General features: G+C 38.2%; 1 protein-coding gene across 1 annotated transcript in view; it reads right to left on the bottom strand.

Moving 5' to 3' along the window:
• The window catches only part of LOC145767264 (MICOS complex subunit Mic10-like), a 55,707-nt gene that overhangs the window by 8,304 nt on the left and 31,645 nt on the right, over nt 1-15,758 (bottom strand). Inside the window, exons 2-3 of the mRNA XM_082579055.1 lie at nt 5,420-5,464; nt 4,284-4,390 (exon numbers count right to left, since the gene is read on the bottom strand). Coding sequence (XP_082435181.1) covers nt 4,284-4,390; nt 5,420-5,464 — 152 coding nt within the window. The remainder of the gene's footprint in view (nt 1-4,283; nt 4,391-5,419; nt 5,465-15,758) is intronic.

A 15,758-nucleotide genomic window follows, 5' to 3' on the forward strand; every position in this document is an offset into this window, starting at 1 on the left:
GTAACTAGGCTGATGAGTACGCTGAAAATAAAGCTGGTTGACATGCGTTGTAGCCTACAATAAAACGTGCAATTCCAAAGTGTAACCACTACTGAAACGGTACCCGGTCATTTGGTCGACAGGACGTTTGGTCGACAGACATTTGGTCGACAGGACGTTTGGTCGACAGGACGTTAGGTCGACAGAACTAATCTAACCCTGACTCTAACCCTAACCCAAAAATGAATCGTTCTGTCAACCTAACGTCCTGTCGACCAAATGTCTGTCGACCAAACGACCGTGCACCTACTGAAACAGCACATGTACTTTCAAAATCCTTTTGGGTCAATAACATCACAAGTTCAGAGTTAATTCACTTGTGTTTTTCAAGAATAGGCCAGCTTAATTTATGGACTGATTATATTGTTCTTTATTAGTACTAGGCTACATCAGTGCATGTCTTTTGCATCTCTCAAATGATTGCAGATAACATTGGCAACAAGTCACAAGAAGTGCCGTAGAAATAGCTTCTTCAAAACAAAATACATCACAACCAGCGCCATAAAAATAGCTTCTTCGAAACAAAATACATCTGACACTCAGTCTTGAGAAAGGTAGCCTATACCTTAAATAGGCTACACTAACAACAATAAAAAGCATTCAGTTAGCCAATCAATCCAGTTTATTTTGCCATCCAGTAAGCTACATAGGCTTGGCCACAATGAAATTGCTAGTAGTAGTAGCCTATAGGTTTTACAATAAGCAACATGTTAGCAAATATAACATACAGTATCTTTCAACCACTGACTTAGAAGGATTGGTTGTATTGCTGGTCCGCAATTGTTATTTGCTCACTTAAACAACCAGTCCCAGTTGAAAATATCTATTATTATGATTTCAAAAACATAAAGCTGTTGCACTGATGTAATGCTCAAGTTCTCTCTTCCTATGTTACACTAAAAATAAGGTGTCCGACGTTTTCTTCGTAAAGCAATTCTTCGTAAGCAATTTTTCGTAAAACAATTCTTCGTAATACAATTTTGGTAAAGAGGTCACTTTCTTCAACCACAGACATATACAACCAAACAACCTTTCTTCAACCACAGACATATACAACCAAGCAACCCTCAATTCTTCGTAAACTTAATTCTTTGTAAAACAATTCTTCCCAAAGCATTTATTCGTGCATGCAATGGAGATTTGATGTATACGAAGAAATGCTTTACGAAAAATTCTTTTACGGATTTCATTTCACCAACAACTGTTTACGAACAATTGTTTTACGAAGAATTGCTTACGAAGAATTGCTTTACGAAGAATTGTTTACGAAGAATTCGCCTATAACCAAAAATAAATACTCAAACAGACCACAAGCTAACTAGGCTAATCTCGTTGCTAGGATCTCATTGCGGTGTGTTTACATGACCCGCAACCGCTTCATTTCGGTTTCATTTCTGTTGAAACTACCGATATGAAATCCAGACCACCACGAATCTCATTTCGGTCATCGCATGCAAACAGACTACTAGTCTGGCAGACAAACCGAAACGGAAAATTTCCATTTCGGGTGCAATGAAACGTCATGTAAACGTAGCCTTAATTCTCAAATTTAAAGATTTCTTGTCAATTCTAAACTTTATACACTTATTGAGCAATATGCAAAGCTCACGAGACAAAACAGCAAAAAAAGCTGTTTTAAGCAATCAACATTTTTATTTTAGCGTGTAGAATATAATCGTTCCTATTACGTAACATTCCATGATAGTTGAAGTTGATGTCAAACCTTAGCAGCCGCATGAAACAATGATGTTAGGTTGGCTAGGTAATAATAGCGCCAAGAGACGTCGTTAATGCAGGTAATATCTGCAACCAAGAACATTAAATAAAGGAAGGCTAAGTGCTAATTTTCATGTGTTAATAAGCTGATTTCGATTCTTGTGCGTCTGATAACAAAACAATGCGTTTTGTTGAATCATTGATCTCACAGCGGGAAGACCTCGTTAAAAATAGCGTGTCTAAGTTACCGTAGCTGGTTTACTTATTATTGCCATGAATAGTGTTACGTGAATATTCCAGCAACGTAAGTTACTCTACGCTCTACTTTGAAATTTCCTCACCGTATGACATGTCAGTGCCAATACTTAGATGAACCATCGAATGGTAGTGTCGGGTCGGGAATAAGCTATTTGACTTATACACGGGAGAAGGAAATATCACCGATTTTCAGCTCAACAGTAGGGGTTCGACTTATACACGAGATCGACCTATACTCCACTTACTCCAGTATATGTGGTAATCCAAAAGTGATGGTGGATGGATCTGTGGAGACATCTTGATTGAGGGAGCAAGGAGCCGAGTTCCGATTGAACATCGGCCAGCTTTGCAATGGATGCGAATCAAGATAATCACTAGTCGTTTTGTGACAATCGCTGCTGTTCGTTTTAGGGAAATGATGGGTGAGGACTATATTCACTGTCTAGACCAGTGATTGCAATAGTGATGGAACAACCTCAGGCTCCGGTCACTTTTTTTTAACTCCGGTCAGAGGTGATAGTGGCTAATAGAAAACATAGCCAAAATTAAAATCTACCCAAATGTTTACTTCTAAATGAACGTTTTCAAAGACTTGGACCTGTTTCATGTCTGTAGTTAACAGATTTTAGGGCAATCACAAGACAGAGAACTACAGGGTGCTTTTTGATCAACTCAAGGATGCGTATTAGAATATGGGATGCAGGATGTCACTGAAACTACACGCACTACATGCTCACCTTGATCAATTCAAAGATAAAAAGGGCGACTCCTCAGAGAAACAAGGTGAAAGATTTGATCAAGATATCAGGTTTTTGAGGAACGCTATATAAAGGCCAGTTGGCCTACAATAAAAGGGTTATAGGCAAATTGTTCGTAAACAGTTGTTCGTAAAACCATTGTTCGTAAACAGTTGTTCGTAAAACAATTGTTCGTAAACTGTTGTTTGTAAAATGAAATCCGTAAAACAATTCTTCGTAAAGCATTTCTTCGTATACATCAAATTTCAACTGCATGCACGAAAAAATGCTTTAGGAAGAATTGTTTTACAAAGAATTAATTTTACGAACAATTGTTTTACGAACAATTACTGACGAACAATTGTTTTACAAACAACTGTTTACGAAAAAAACGTCGGACACCCAATGAAAGTATGATGGAGGACTACATAGGAAACGTCTACGTGAATGAAAACTGATATATCACCAATCTCAAAAAAAAACATTTCTTTGTAATTATGTTATAAGTTTTAAGCGACGACGTATAAGTCTGCTCTGTAATAATTTTGACCAAAGACCTGTAGCATGGTATTCAGGCCTTTAGGTTTTCTATCGTGTTTGTAGCCTAAATTAAAATCGCGTTCTATACATCCTTTTTTCTTGTTTATGTATAGAATCTTTGAAACAACGCTCACCGTCATTGTTTTACAATGACAACACAGACAGCAATAAGTAATCTTAGATTTAACTTCTTTGTATTGATTTAAAAAGATATTATATAGTGGGAGCCATTGCATTAAAAAGGCACAATTAGCCAAAAAATCCAATAAATGAATCACATAAAGTCAAAACTGAAGTTTGAACTTTTTGAATGCTCATTTTTGTTGATTTAGGCCATATTAAATAAGAAAATGATAGTTTTAACCCAAGGACAAATTTTGTGTTACATGGTGTTATGTGAGGTAGATACCAAATCAATAGTATTTTAGGTAAAGTCTAAACGTTAAAAACGTTTGGTTTTAAGGTTTAAACTTTACCTAAAAAAACTATTGATGTTTTTTTAGTGATTGCTTCTGTATTAGGTAGATCGCCCATTTAAGGAAGTGTCTTGGTACTAGATCGCTTTTTCCAGGGTCTGCTACTATTCGGTGAGTCCGATTCGGTGAGTTCCTAACCTCTAACCCTAAAACGACAATGATAATTAGGCTACGGTACCCGATAATTTAAAAAAAAAATTGAAAAAATCCCCCGTTAAGGGATCGGACTCACCGAATCGGACTCACCGAAACGGGCCATTCCGCTTTTTCCACATAGCTTTTCCCACTTTTGATTATGCGGTAGATATTAATAAAACCGAAAGATCAAACCGCCGGCCGGAATTAACACTTTTTAACCGAAATATCCAGCCTCCGGTGCATCACTAGATTGCAATTGTAGATGACGTGGGCGGCCGATCAGTTGTTGGACGATAGCCTACTGTTATCGCATCATGCCTTTACAGTTACACTAAACCTGCTGAAACATTTCATTTGACAGTATCCTAGACAAACTTACCATATTGCTTTGGTAATCACATTTCTGACCAGAAAATCGGTATTCACAAGATTTGTAAGCCATCCCGACACCGATTCCAGCACCCAACGTCATTGGCCATGTACGACCTGCAACACAAACAGAGGTAAGCAGTAGTGGAATACTTTTTTTTAATGTAGCTGTAGCAGATAGGCGCTACATTTTATCAGACGCACTCTCGCTACCTGCTACTTTTCGATTTAAAGTAAAAAATGATTCGTTTTTGAAAGTTTTTTTTTTATTGAAACAATGCAGTGAAAAAATCAAGGCAGGAAATATTCGACTATTGCGGGAAACATCACGCCACGTTGATACCGACAAGAGTGACACCAACACCAGTCATGACTCCAAGGATGAATTTTTTTAGTGTGTTGGACTGTTGGTGCTATCTCATGAAACGTTGTTACGAAAAAAGTCACTTGTGCAGGCCTTTTTTCGGACAGAAGCAAGTCCTTGAGCTTTCCCAACTGCCGATTTAAAACGTCTGTTTATCAATTATAACACCCTCATTCCTTCCAGTGCTGCGGTGGAGAGATTTTTGGGTTGAGAAGGACATGTTGAAGTCAAAGCGGGCAAGACTCAGCAACTCGCATAAATTTGAAATGACTGTATTTTTGAAAGATGCATCATAAATTTTACCAAGAACGTGTTCTCCATGACAACGTTGACATGACAGTGTAAACGAATGATATCATTCGTTTTCAAGGTAACTTTGTGCCCATTGCGACAACATAAAGTACACTGCGATACAAACGTGATACAACAGACATCAGGAAGACAAGAGGCATAACTGTTGTAGGGGTACAATCGTGTTGTGTTACCTTGTCACATAAAAGTTAATTCTTTTTTTACTTTACAAATGTTCGCTGTGGAACCCGCTCTAGGATACAAATAACCTGTTTTAGCCTGACGCTGCAGGTTTGCTGTGTCCTAGAGCAGGTTCCACAGCGAACCCGCAGTATCAGGCTAAAACAGGTTATTTGTATCTACATTTGTGAAGTAAATAATGATCAAGCTGCTAAAAGAGAAACTCAATCTATCGCTTAATTCAGTTTATCGAAATTGATCGATGCAGCTTCCAATCATTTTGTCGGCAAAGATTAAAGTTAAATACTTACGTTTGAACAATAAAGAAAATACACCACCAACTGTGACTCCAGCAACTGAAAATAAATAACAGTAATGAATACATAAAATAATAAACATATCATACCGTACCGTACTAACCAAATATTGTATGCTTGACAACACAGGCTCTATCCAAGGGGGGTGAGGGGGTGATCACACCCCACTCATTCGAGTGGTTGGAATGACTAAGACGAGTTGAAAGTTGTTGTTGAATTGACTAAGACGTATGACGATTTTAGCCCAATAATTAGTCCAAAATCATCCCCTCGAATTCTAAAAGTGGATAGAGCCCCTGCTTAACTATATAATTAGGATTACAAAGATCATAAATGACCTGGAAGATTGAAACCTCAACATGAGCAGCACCAAACTGTTTAAATAAGTCTTTTTAAGCTATTTTTTATTATCTTTGTAACAAAAACAACTAAAAAACGTTTATTATAATAGCATTCCATGCATTGTTCATACTTTTGTGCACTTTTTTTCATACTTATTGTTCATACTTTCATGCACTTTGATTTGAGTTTTTATAGGTAAAAACAAAAGTTAGGACATATTCGACATTCGTTTGTTTATTATTCATTTTTATGGTTAAGGTTTTAAAAAGTCTACAAATTTTGTCTTTTTTAAAATAAGATATTTCACATAGTTTGTTAGTGCATGATTTTATGTCCTTTGTTTCCCATATTGCGCATTTTGGACATAACATGACATTATAATTGTATTATTATTGCCTTTTTCACTACAGTATTTGATTTTTACATTCTGCAAGTAAAGCTTAATCGAGGGTCCACGTCTTTTAGGTGCAGACAGTTAGGCGCACACACTGTAGCATCAGGATATTTAGGTGCAGAGCTCTGTGGCGCCCGTTCATTTAAGTGCTAGCTAGAGCTGGGCGATATTACGATATTTCGATACGATATTTAGTCACAAAGCTCCAATTTTATCGTTTATAAATGCACTGAAATTATAGCAACATTTTCGCATGCGCAGTGGCACAGACATCGCATGCGCAGACAACCTTCAAGCGTGTGTGCATTATTTACGCATTACAAGCAGTCTTTGTGATTACACAATCCTGCTTAATGATTCTCACGTGTTGCGTTGTTGCGAAGGATGAAGTCCGGTAAATACGATAGGAAACTTGCAAGCTGACTGAATTTAAGTAGCATAGCGTAGCGGCCGTAGCCTACGGTAGCTACAGCTAGGTAGATACTTTATTTTGTTTTGCTACTCACAGCTGCATCTCTATTTTGCATCAAAAACTATCAACAAGGATAGCTGCATCTGTACATGGTGGCGAGCTAATGCACTGACTTTTCCTACACTTGCAAAAGTTGCAAGAAAACTTCTGTGCATTCAAGCACCAGTGTTAGTAGTGAAAGGGTGTTTTCACTCAGTCCTCGAAATTAGCGGCGGCACACGGCAATTGCCGTGGTAAATGCCGCCGCAAACGTCATAATGGCCATTCTGCTATGGCAATAAAAGTGCCGTCGCAAAATGAGCACTTGATTTGGACAAAAATTGTTCAAAATTTCTTCCTGTTTGATTTACTCGCAGTCGCAGCGGGAGTTTAATCAGCAGAAACATCGCACCAAGACCTCACCTCGGACTATTTTACTTGCTGTGAGCACTAACGCAGTCTTCGAAATTAGCACACTTTTACTTCGCAAAAACGTTGACGAGGCGAAACGGCAAAAGTTGAAATTGCCTCAGCAATTGCTGTGAACGTTTATTACGAAAAAATTGTACCAAAACATGTAAAACGAGAAGAGAAAAAAATAATCGAATAGTCTATCCCGACTGCACTGTTTGATTTGTTGTGATGTAATAATATCAAAAGTAGTGATAAAGCGAGCAACGCGATACGCACGCTGTTACGATAATTCACGTTAAATAAGTCATTGGAGGAAAAAAGTAAGTAAATTTTGGGTTGATTCAACGTTCGAGTCAGCACAAATCGATTTAATTTTCCCGGCGGGTTATATCGCGTAACAACAATGCCCAATAAGAAATTTACGTTTGTTTTACATTAATTCGACATCTAGCGACGTTGAATTATCATGAAATAACGTTAATTGCTCAATCAGGTACCGGTAACAAATCAATAGCTCCCTGCGAGAAGATTGCCTCCATTTACGTATCATACACTCACATAATTTCGACACAATTAGGATACTGCGAGCAACACAAAGTCTGTTGGATAAAGAACTAGTCAGAATCGGAGGATGAGGTTGTCGCATCGTCACTGGAATACTTGAGAAAGCAAAACTACCCTTTCATGAACGCGCGATTACTTTTCTTTACTGCCGAGTGCCGAAGAACCATTTATCCAATTTTGTACAACTTTTTGTATTCGCAACCACACCGGTAAAAAATAAGCATTCGATGAAAGAATAACTTTTGCGTAACAATTAAGCCAGTATTTGTAAGGTTGCAAACTTTTTACAGTTTACAAGAGCATAGTTTTTTACAGTTTACAAGAGCATAAAACAATTGCTGCGTGGAAACAATCGGCCACCCCCACTAGTGGGGAACAAACCGACGATGGATTATGATGATAGTCAGCGCATAAAATAGCTTGCCTGATGCTCTGAGCTACCGCCGTGTGACACACGATGAAGAAGCGCATAAAATTTCGTTTGATTAATTAAAGCATACGGCAATTGCCGCCGCAATCCAAGGTTAGTTGAATTGGCGACGGCAATGTTTTTGCCGTCGTAGATTGAAGCTAATTTCGAGGGCTGTTCACATAGTGGCTCAATTGTTTCCAAGAAGAGATCGTGCCTAAAACCCTGCAATGTCAACAGGCCCGGATTTAGAGGGGGCAGTTGCCCCGGGCCGCCCGACTTTTGAAGGGCCCCCCTATGTGGTTAAAATGTGATTTTGTGTTATTTTATTTCCTTTTGGCCTTTAAAGTTTCTGCAAAATGCTGTGCAGTACTGGACTGATGCTACTGTAGACGTAGAGATCGTGTTTTGCGCCGTAGGCGCAAAATTTTTTTTTGCATGGGGGCCCCCCGATCTAAAAGTGCCCCGGGCCCTCCTTCAGCTAAATCCGGCCCTGAATGTCAACATGCTGACATTTTTGTCCAGAAATCTTTAGTTTGCGACAGTTAAATCGCAGCATTGTTTGCAATAAATGTTGTTCATGTCAGTACCAGTGCTCAGTATGTTTTTCATGCAGTTATAGAAAGCCGTGCTTTGCGATTCGCCGTAAAATATCGAAACTTAGATAATATCGTTTTATTTTTGGTAATGTCGTATTGAAATTATTTTACCAATATCGCCCAGCTCTAGTGCTAGCCCTAGTAAAGTCTGCAGAATATATCAGCTTGGAAGGTAGGGCAGTGCTTTTCACACAAAATGTTATATTGAACAGAAAAATATAGTGTTTTTTTAATGCGCGTGTTCGGCATTTATTTGTTGTTAGTCTAGGTTTGGGTCGGCGAAAGCTTTATCAATACATTATTCAAGTTTCCGAACATAACTGAGTTCACTTTTAGTTAAGTCAAATAATAACTACACTAAACATCAGTAAAAAATATACCGTAGCCTATATTCAAGCGGGTGGTAGGCTTGAGTGAAAAGCAACTTAGTTTTCCGTCAAAAACCCTGACTAGGTTTAATAACGAGCAAAGTCGCACCATTATGCTTGCAACTTGTAGCCAGGGTACAACTGTCCTGTAGAAATGCATTCATATTAACAGTAGTAGAGTGTCGTCTTACACGTACTCGCCACACGACCTATACATCCCGAGTAGCAGTAATTGCAAAAGATGACATATTAAGTAAAGTTCCATCTGGCTGCAACTTGTGTTCAGGATGCATAGCAAATGTCCTGTGTAGAGATGTGCTAATATCAAGAGTAGTAGAGCACAAAAGCTGCGCCTTTAAACAGGCAACTTCTACTCCAGAAGTACATGTCCTGTGGAGATCAGGTGGTTTACTGCTCTAATTGCCCTGCATATAAGCCGACATTGGATCTGAGCAAATAAACAACAAATAAAAATTATGGCACGCGTAATCGCGCATTAACAAAATAATATATTTTTCTGTTCAATATAACATTTTGTGTGAAAAGCATTGCCCCACCTGCCAAGCAGATATAATCTGCAGACTTTACTAGGAATAGCATCTAAATCACAGTGCTCCGCACCTAAATATCCTTACGCCACAGTATACACGCCAAATTGATCGGCGCCTAACTGTCTGCACCTAAAAGACGTGCTCCCTTAATCGATGGGTCAATCATAATCCGAAGTAGGCAATAGCACCGTTATTTTTTTGTTAGTTGTAACGGAGCTACGTTGTTTCCAATGTAGTGGTAGCGAAGAGGCACAATTCTTTTAGTCGCACTCCTGCTATTTTGTAATACAGTATAAAGTTAAAAAGATAATAATTCGTTTTTGGAGATTTTTATGGCAACAATGCGTGCTGAAACCATTCGACTATTGCGGAACATCAAAGCACGTTGATACCGACAAGAGTGACACCAACACCAGTCACGACTCCGAGGACGAACTTTATGGTGTGTTGGTGTCACAGCACGAAACGTCGATACAGAAAGAAAAGTCAATTGTAGGGGGCTTTTTTTAGATTTAAGTAAGTCCTTGAGCTTTCCCAGTGCCGATTTAAAACGTCTGTTCATTAAATACAACATCTCCATTGGCATTATGTACTTCCACTGCTGTGGTGGAGAGACTTTTGTCCATTGGAAAAGACATGCCGAAGCCAAAGCGGGAAGGACTCAGCGATTCGCATTTTGAAATGCTCGTGTTTTTGAAAGATGCGTAACAATAAATTTCACCTACAACGTGTCACAAAGTGCTGTGTCCGTTTATGAGAAACATAGTGGGAGAAGTAGCATTAGCAAGCTACTTTTAAAGTCGGAATGGCCCGTTTCGGCGAGTCCGATTCGGCGAGTCCGATTCGACTAGTCCGATTCGGCGAGTTCCCTATTTGGCGAGAGCCTTTTTCGGCGAGTGCCCTATTCGGCGAGTTTTTGAAATTTTTAAAATGAAATTATCGGGTACCGTAGCCTAATTACAATTGCCGTTTTTACATCGTTTTAACGTCGCTAAACGTTGAAATCGTGCAGAAAGGAATAAAAATAAAATGTTTGAACTATTAAATTAAAATTCGTCATGTCAGTTCAGTTATTTTTATTTTTGACCATCATATCAAAAACAATACACGTCAACATAGCAAAGGTCGAGAAAAAGGTAGAAGCAACAAAACGCGAAGTTAAAACGTGCTTGTGACCGAAGTAAGTTATTGAGTTGAAAGAAATTTGGCACGGTCGCAACACCTTCAGAAAAATTTAAGATATGAAGGGAAAATAAAACAAAGACAATGTTACAAAAAAAATCATGTTTATTGACCATCGGCTACAAAGTTAGAGCACTTTCCAAAAATTTGACCTTTTTGCGACCTTTAGTGCGATGTTGCTCGGCCACTAGAGGGAGCAACTGAAAATTTTTAGTGAAACAGATGGTTTTGGACAATTTGCCAACTTTTTGGAGGGGCCACTTTTTCAATTTCAAAAAAAAGTTTTTTTCAGCCCACCCTAATGTACAGAATGCCAAAATAACGTTTCTATCAAGCAATTTGAGATCATGTCCAGAGGCAGGTCTGAGTATCAAACTAAGATCTTGGAAGCCTTGTACATAAAACGTCACAATCCACTTTTGAACAGACGATTGTATGCTTGCGGCTCGTCTTTCTTGCTCTCTGTATTTTTAAAATTAGTTTTTTCGCACCTTGCCTTTCTACCATATCATGTGATCTGTTTAACACCTTTTGATGCAGTTACCTTTGATTCTCGTGGAGCCTATCGTTGAGTTTGAGCTAGTCAGAAGTACTGTGTAGTTTTTTGTCTTTTCCTGTTTATAGATTTAGTTTAACCATTGTATTTTATTCCGGAATGGCCCGTTTCGGCGAGTCCGATTCGACTAGTCCGATTCGGCGAGTCCCCTATTCGGCGAGAGCCTTTTTCGGCGAGTGCCCTATTCGGCGAGTTTTTGAAATTTTTAAAAGGAAATTATTGGGTACCGTAGCCTAATTGCAATTGCCGTTTTTACATCGTTTTAACGTCGCTAAACGTTGAAATCGTGCAGAAAGGAATAAAAAGAAAATGTTTGAACTATTAAATTAAAATTCGTCATGTCAGTTCAGTAATTTTTATTTTTGACCATCATATCAAAAACAATACACGTCAACATAGCAAAGGTAGAAGCGACAAAACGTGAACGTTAAAACGTGCTTGAATTCGGCATGTCAGTTCAGTTGTTTAATGTTTATCTTTCTGATCATGATATCAAAAACAATTCACGTCAACATAGCAAAGGTGTAGAAAAAGGTAAAAGCGACAAAACGCGAACGTTAAAACGTGCTTGTGACCGAAGTAAGTTATTGAGTTGAAAGAAATTTGGCAAGGTTACATCACCTTCAGAAAATTTTAAGATATGAAGGAAAAATAAAACAAAGAAAATGTTACAAAAAAAATAATGTTAATATATGTCTATAAGTTAGTACTTTTGAATAGTTAAAATCATAGGCGCCTAACTATTTTTTTGGCCGTGGGGGCGAAAGCGTGTTTCATCAGCAGCAACGTAAATTCAGCGAAATGTCACGCAGATGGATGACGTAATTATGTCGCCACACTAGGATTGCTTTTATTGCCACACTCGGAGTTATCGCTACGTTCAACCTACCGTTAATTATTATAAACAAAGCTCGACCAAAACACATGCTATGCGTCTGCGTTGGCTAGCGGTTGATGGACTGCGACTCTTTAAGCTAAGCGCAACAAAAAGTTTAGCAACAAACTAGATTTATTAGCATGAAACAAGAGACGAAAAGGTATACTGTAAATGGAATGAAAATACTAACTTGATCATATGCTTGAAAATATACCTGTTGAAAGCAAAATCATTCATGTTTACATCAATTCAACAGCACGTCACCTTTAATAAATTTAAAAGTTGCTGACATCCGTAAACAGCCCTTGACAAATAGTTACAGAGAGACGTTTGATTAAGTTTTTGACTTGACATTGCTCCCTTTTCACTACAATATCGCAACTTATGACTGACCTGCTTTCAAAATTCAACGCGCTGTAATACGCCCGTTTTCGTGTTGCAGATGAAACAAAAGATGCGCATATTCCCCGCCTTTGATCGGGTTTCTATGGCAACGGACGTGTGTGCGCCATGCAGTTTGCGCGAGTCCGTTGTTGTGTTGATTATGCCGCTTGTGCGACTGTGGGCAGTGCGGTTTGTACCAGCCCTTGTTATGTTGGTTAGTGGTAACCTCGGGCCGAGACTTCAAGTTCATTTTCACAGCAACCGATTCACTGCCGCGACAACTCTCTGCAGAGGTTTCAACTTTTCAAAGCGACAGCGAGTCTGTTTGCAAGCGCATTAAGTTAAACGCACGCTGCGTCAACGTAGCAAATTATGTTGTTTTTGGGTGCATTCAACATCTGATGACATTGAATCGACGCAAAATAGTAGATTTTTGCTATTTCACAGGCAGCAAAATTAGTCATTTTTACATTGATTCAACGTCTGCAGACGTTGAATCAACGTAAAAATGACAGATTTTTTTGTCTGGAGTGGGATTGTAGCATCGCTACTCGTTCTAGTGATTATTTACTGCGAAGCTGTTGCGGTTTGCATTTAAAAATGTTTTCCTGCTGCCGATCGCTAGTTCATCTATTGTTTTATCTATCAATGCAGCATAAAAAGTTGCTCCTACGCGGAAATGTGCGTTAGGCGCCTACGGTTAAAATGATTAGTTTGGATCAACAAATGTGTGACCTACACTCCTACAGCTTAGATTGAAAGGAAATTATCGGGTAGGCTACCGTAGCCTAGTTATCCCGACCAGCAAAAATTTGTTCCAAGAACCCAGTTAGCCTAACAGTTCATTTTTACATTGTAGTAACAGAATGAAAAGGCTAACCAAATGTGTGGCCTATCGTTTTAACGTCGCTAAACGTTGAAATCGTGTAGAAAAGGGTGCTTTTGCTGACTAGGATACTTTGAAACTGAGAAACATTCACAGAAGCCCTACGATACGTTGCATTTTTAAGATAATTTATTCAGACGTTGATTCAATGTACAAATGAAATGTTATGCTAAATGGGTTCTTGGAACAAATCGTAGGGCTTCTGTGAATGTTTCTCAGTTGCAAAGTATCCTAGTCAGCAAAAGCTCCCTTTTCTACACGATTTCAACGTTTAGCGACGTTAACACGATAGGCCACACATTTGTTTAGCCTTTTCATTCTGTTACTACAATGTAAAAATGAACTGTGTTCTTGGAACAATTTTTTGCTGGTTGGGATAACTAGGCTACGGTACCCGATAATTTCCTTTCAATCCAAGCTATAGGCCACAGATTTGTTGGTCCAAACTAATCATTTTAACTATTCAAAAGTACTAACTTAGTTATATACATAAACATGATCTTTTTTCTTTTTTTTTTTGTAACATTTTCTTTGTTTTATCATTCCTTCATATTTTAATTTTTTCTGAAAGTGTTGCGACCGTGCCAAATTTCTTTCAACTGAATAACTTCTTTCGGTCACAAGCACGTTTTAACGTTCGTGTTTTGTCACTTTTACCTTTTTCTACACCTTTGCTATGTTGACGTGTATTTTGATTTTGATATCATGATCAGAAAGAAAAACAACTGAACTGACATGACGAATTCAAGCACGTTTTAACGTTCGCGTTTTGTCGCTTCTACCTTTGCTATGTTGACGTGTATTGTTTTTCATATGATGGTCAGAAATAAAAATTACTGAACTGACATGACGAATTTTAATTTAATAGTTCAAACATTTTCTTTTTATTCCTTTCTGCACGATTTCAACGTTTAGCGACGTTAAAACGATGTAAAAACGGCAATTATAATTAGGCTACGTACCCGATAATTTCCTTTCAAAAATTTCAAAAACTCGATGAATAGAGCACTCGCCGAAAAGGGCTCTCGCCGAATAGGGAACTCGCCGAATTGGACTAGTCGAATCGGACTCGCCGAATAGTAGCAGACCCTTTTATTCAGATGTAGTTAAGTTGCATGTATATTATTCCTGAAGAGGACATCTTGTGATGTCGAAAACGTTCGATACTTAATTTGTTGCGTAGTTTTGTGTATCTATATGCAATAAACTTGAAGATGTTAAACTTGATCACGTTACTCGGCTTCGTATGCCTATATTTCCTAAATAAACAAAGAAAAGATGCCACAGATCTTGCTACTCAACTGCTGACAAAAAATGATAGCAGTGATATCCCTAGGGCGGACTATGAAGAGCTTTTACAACTACTTCTTTTTAGTTTTCAAACACCTCTCCCACACAAGCCATTCAAATTCAAAAAACCAGGTGCAAATCATAAAGCTCGATGGATGGCTAAAGTGATTTATGCAATAAAGCTTTCATTGCTATCTATGGAGGCGGAAAAAGTGATGGATCCAAATAATGCCAGAAAATGCTTGATTTTACAACCCAAGAACACCAAAAAGCTGAAAAGATGTGCATTATGCAATGTTTCTTTTGTATGTGTACATTCCTTGGTGGTTTCGTTGTGGTTCTGCAATATCTGCTCCACAGGCTGACCTAGCAATGATAAAAACATTGCATCAATACAAACAGATTGATGCAATAGCAGCGTCAAGTGCTTTAAAAAAGCTCCATTTACATTTGTGGTACTTGACTAAAGAGATGGTCCCACTTTCCCTGTTTGATGACCACGTTAAGGATGAAGAGAAATGGGAAATTGCTCAAGCTCTGTTAAAAGTAAAGGAATCAGCTCCATCAGTCCCTTAAAAGAGACAAGGTAATGGAAAGCCAACATTTCCAATGCTGGTTGATGAAAAATCTTCCCTGGCCGACTTGATAGGAGGAAGATTCATGGTACTTTTTTAAACTGTTAAAGTTGGAAACAGATTTTTTAAAAAGAGATGTTAAAGAGTGGCCAAAAGATGAACAATATTTAACTGGAAGAAAAAAATCAGCATTAATCACTGTTGTTAATGACTGCTCAGAGAGAGAAGTTAAGTTGGCCACAGACTTCCAACCATCAGCTAAAATACCAAAACACTTTGAGAATACACTTCAAGTGGTGGAGAAAAGCAGATCCAATATAGGCCAAACTTAAGGAAAAAGCCGCTCACATAAGATATGGTAGATTTATCAATTGTCTTACCAAGTGAGCAATACATCATTATTCATTACATTATAATATACTGATATTGTATCTACACCATTCATTTTTGTACACTTTTTTATTCCAAGAGAATCTCCTGATAAGCAAGTA

Source organism: Aplidium turbinatum, chromosome 3 (genome assembly GCF_918807975.1).
Source record: "Aplidium turbinatum chromosome 3, kaAplTurb1.1, whole genome shotgun sequence".
Lineage (NCBI taxonomy): Eukaryota > Metazoa > Chordata > Ascidiacea > Aplousobranchia > Polyclinidae > Aplidium > Aplidium turbinatum.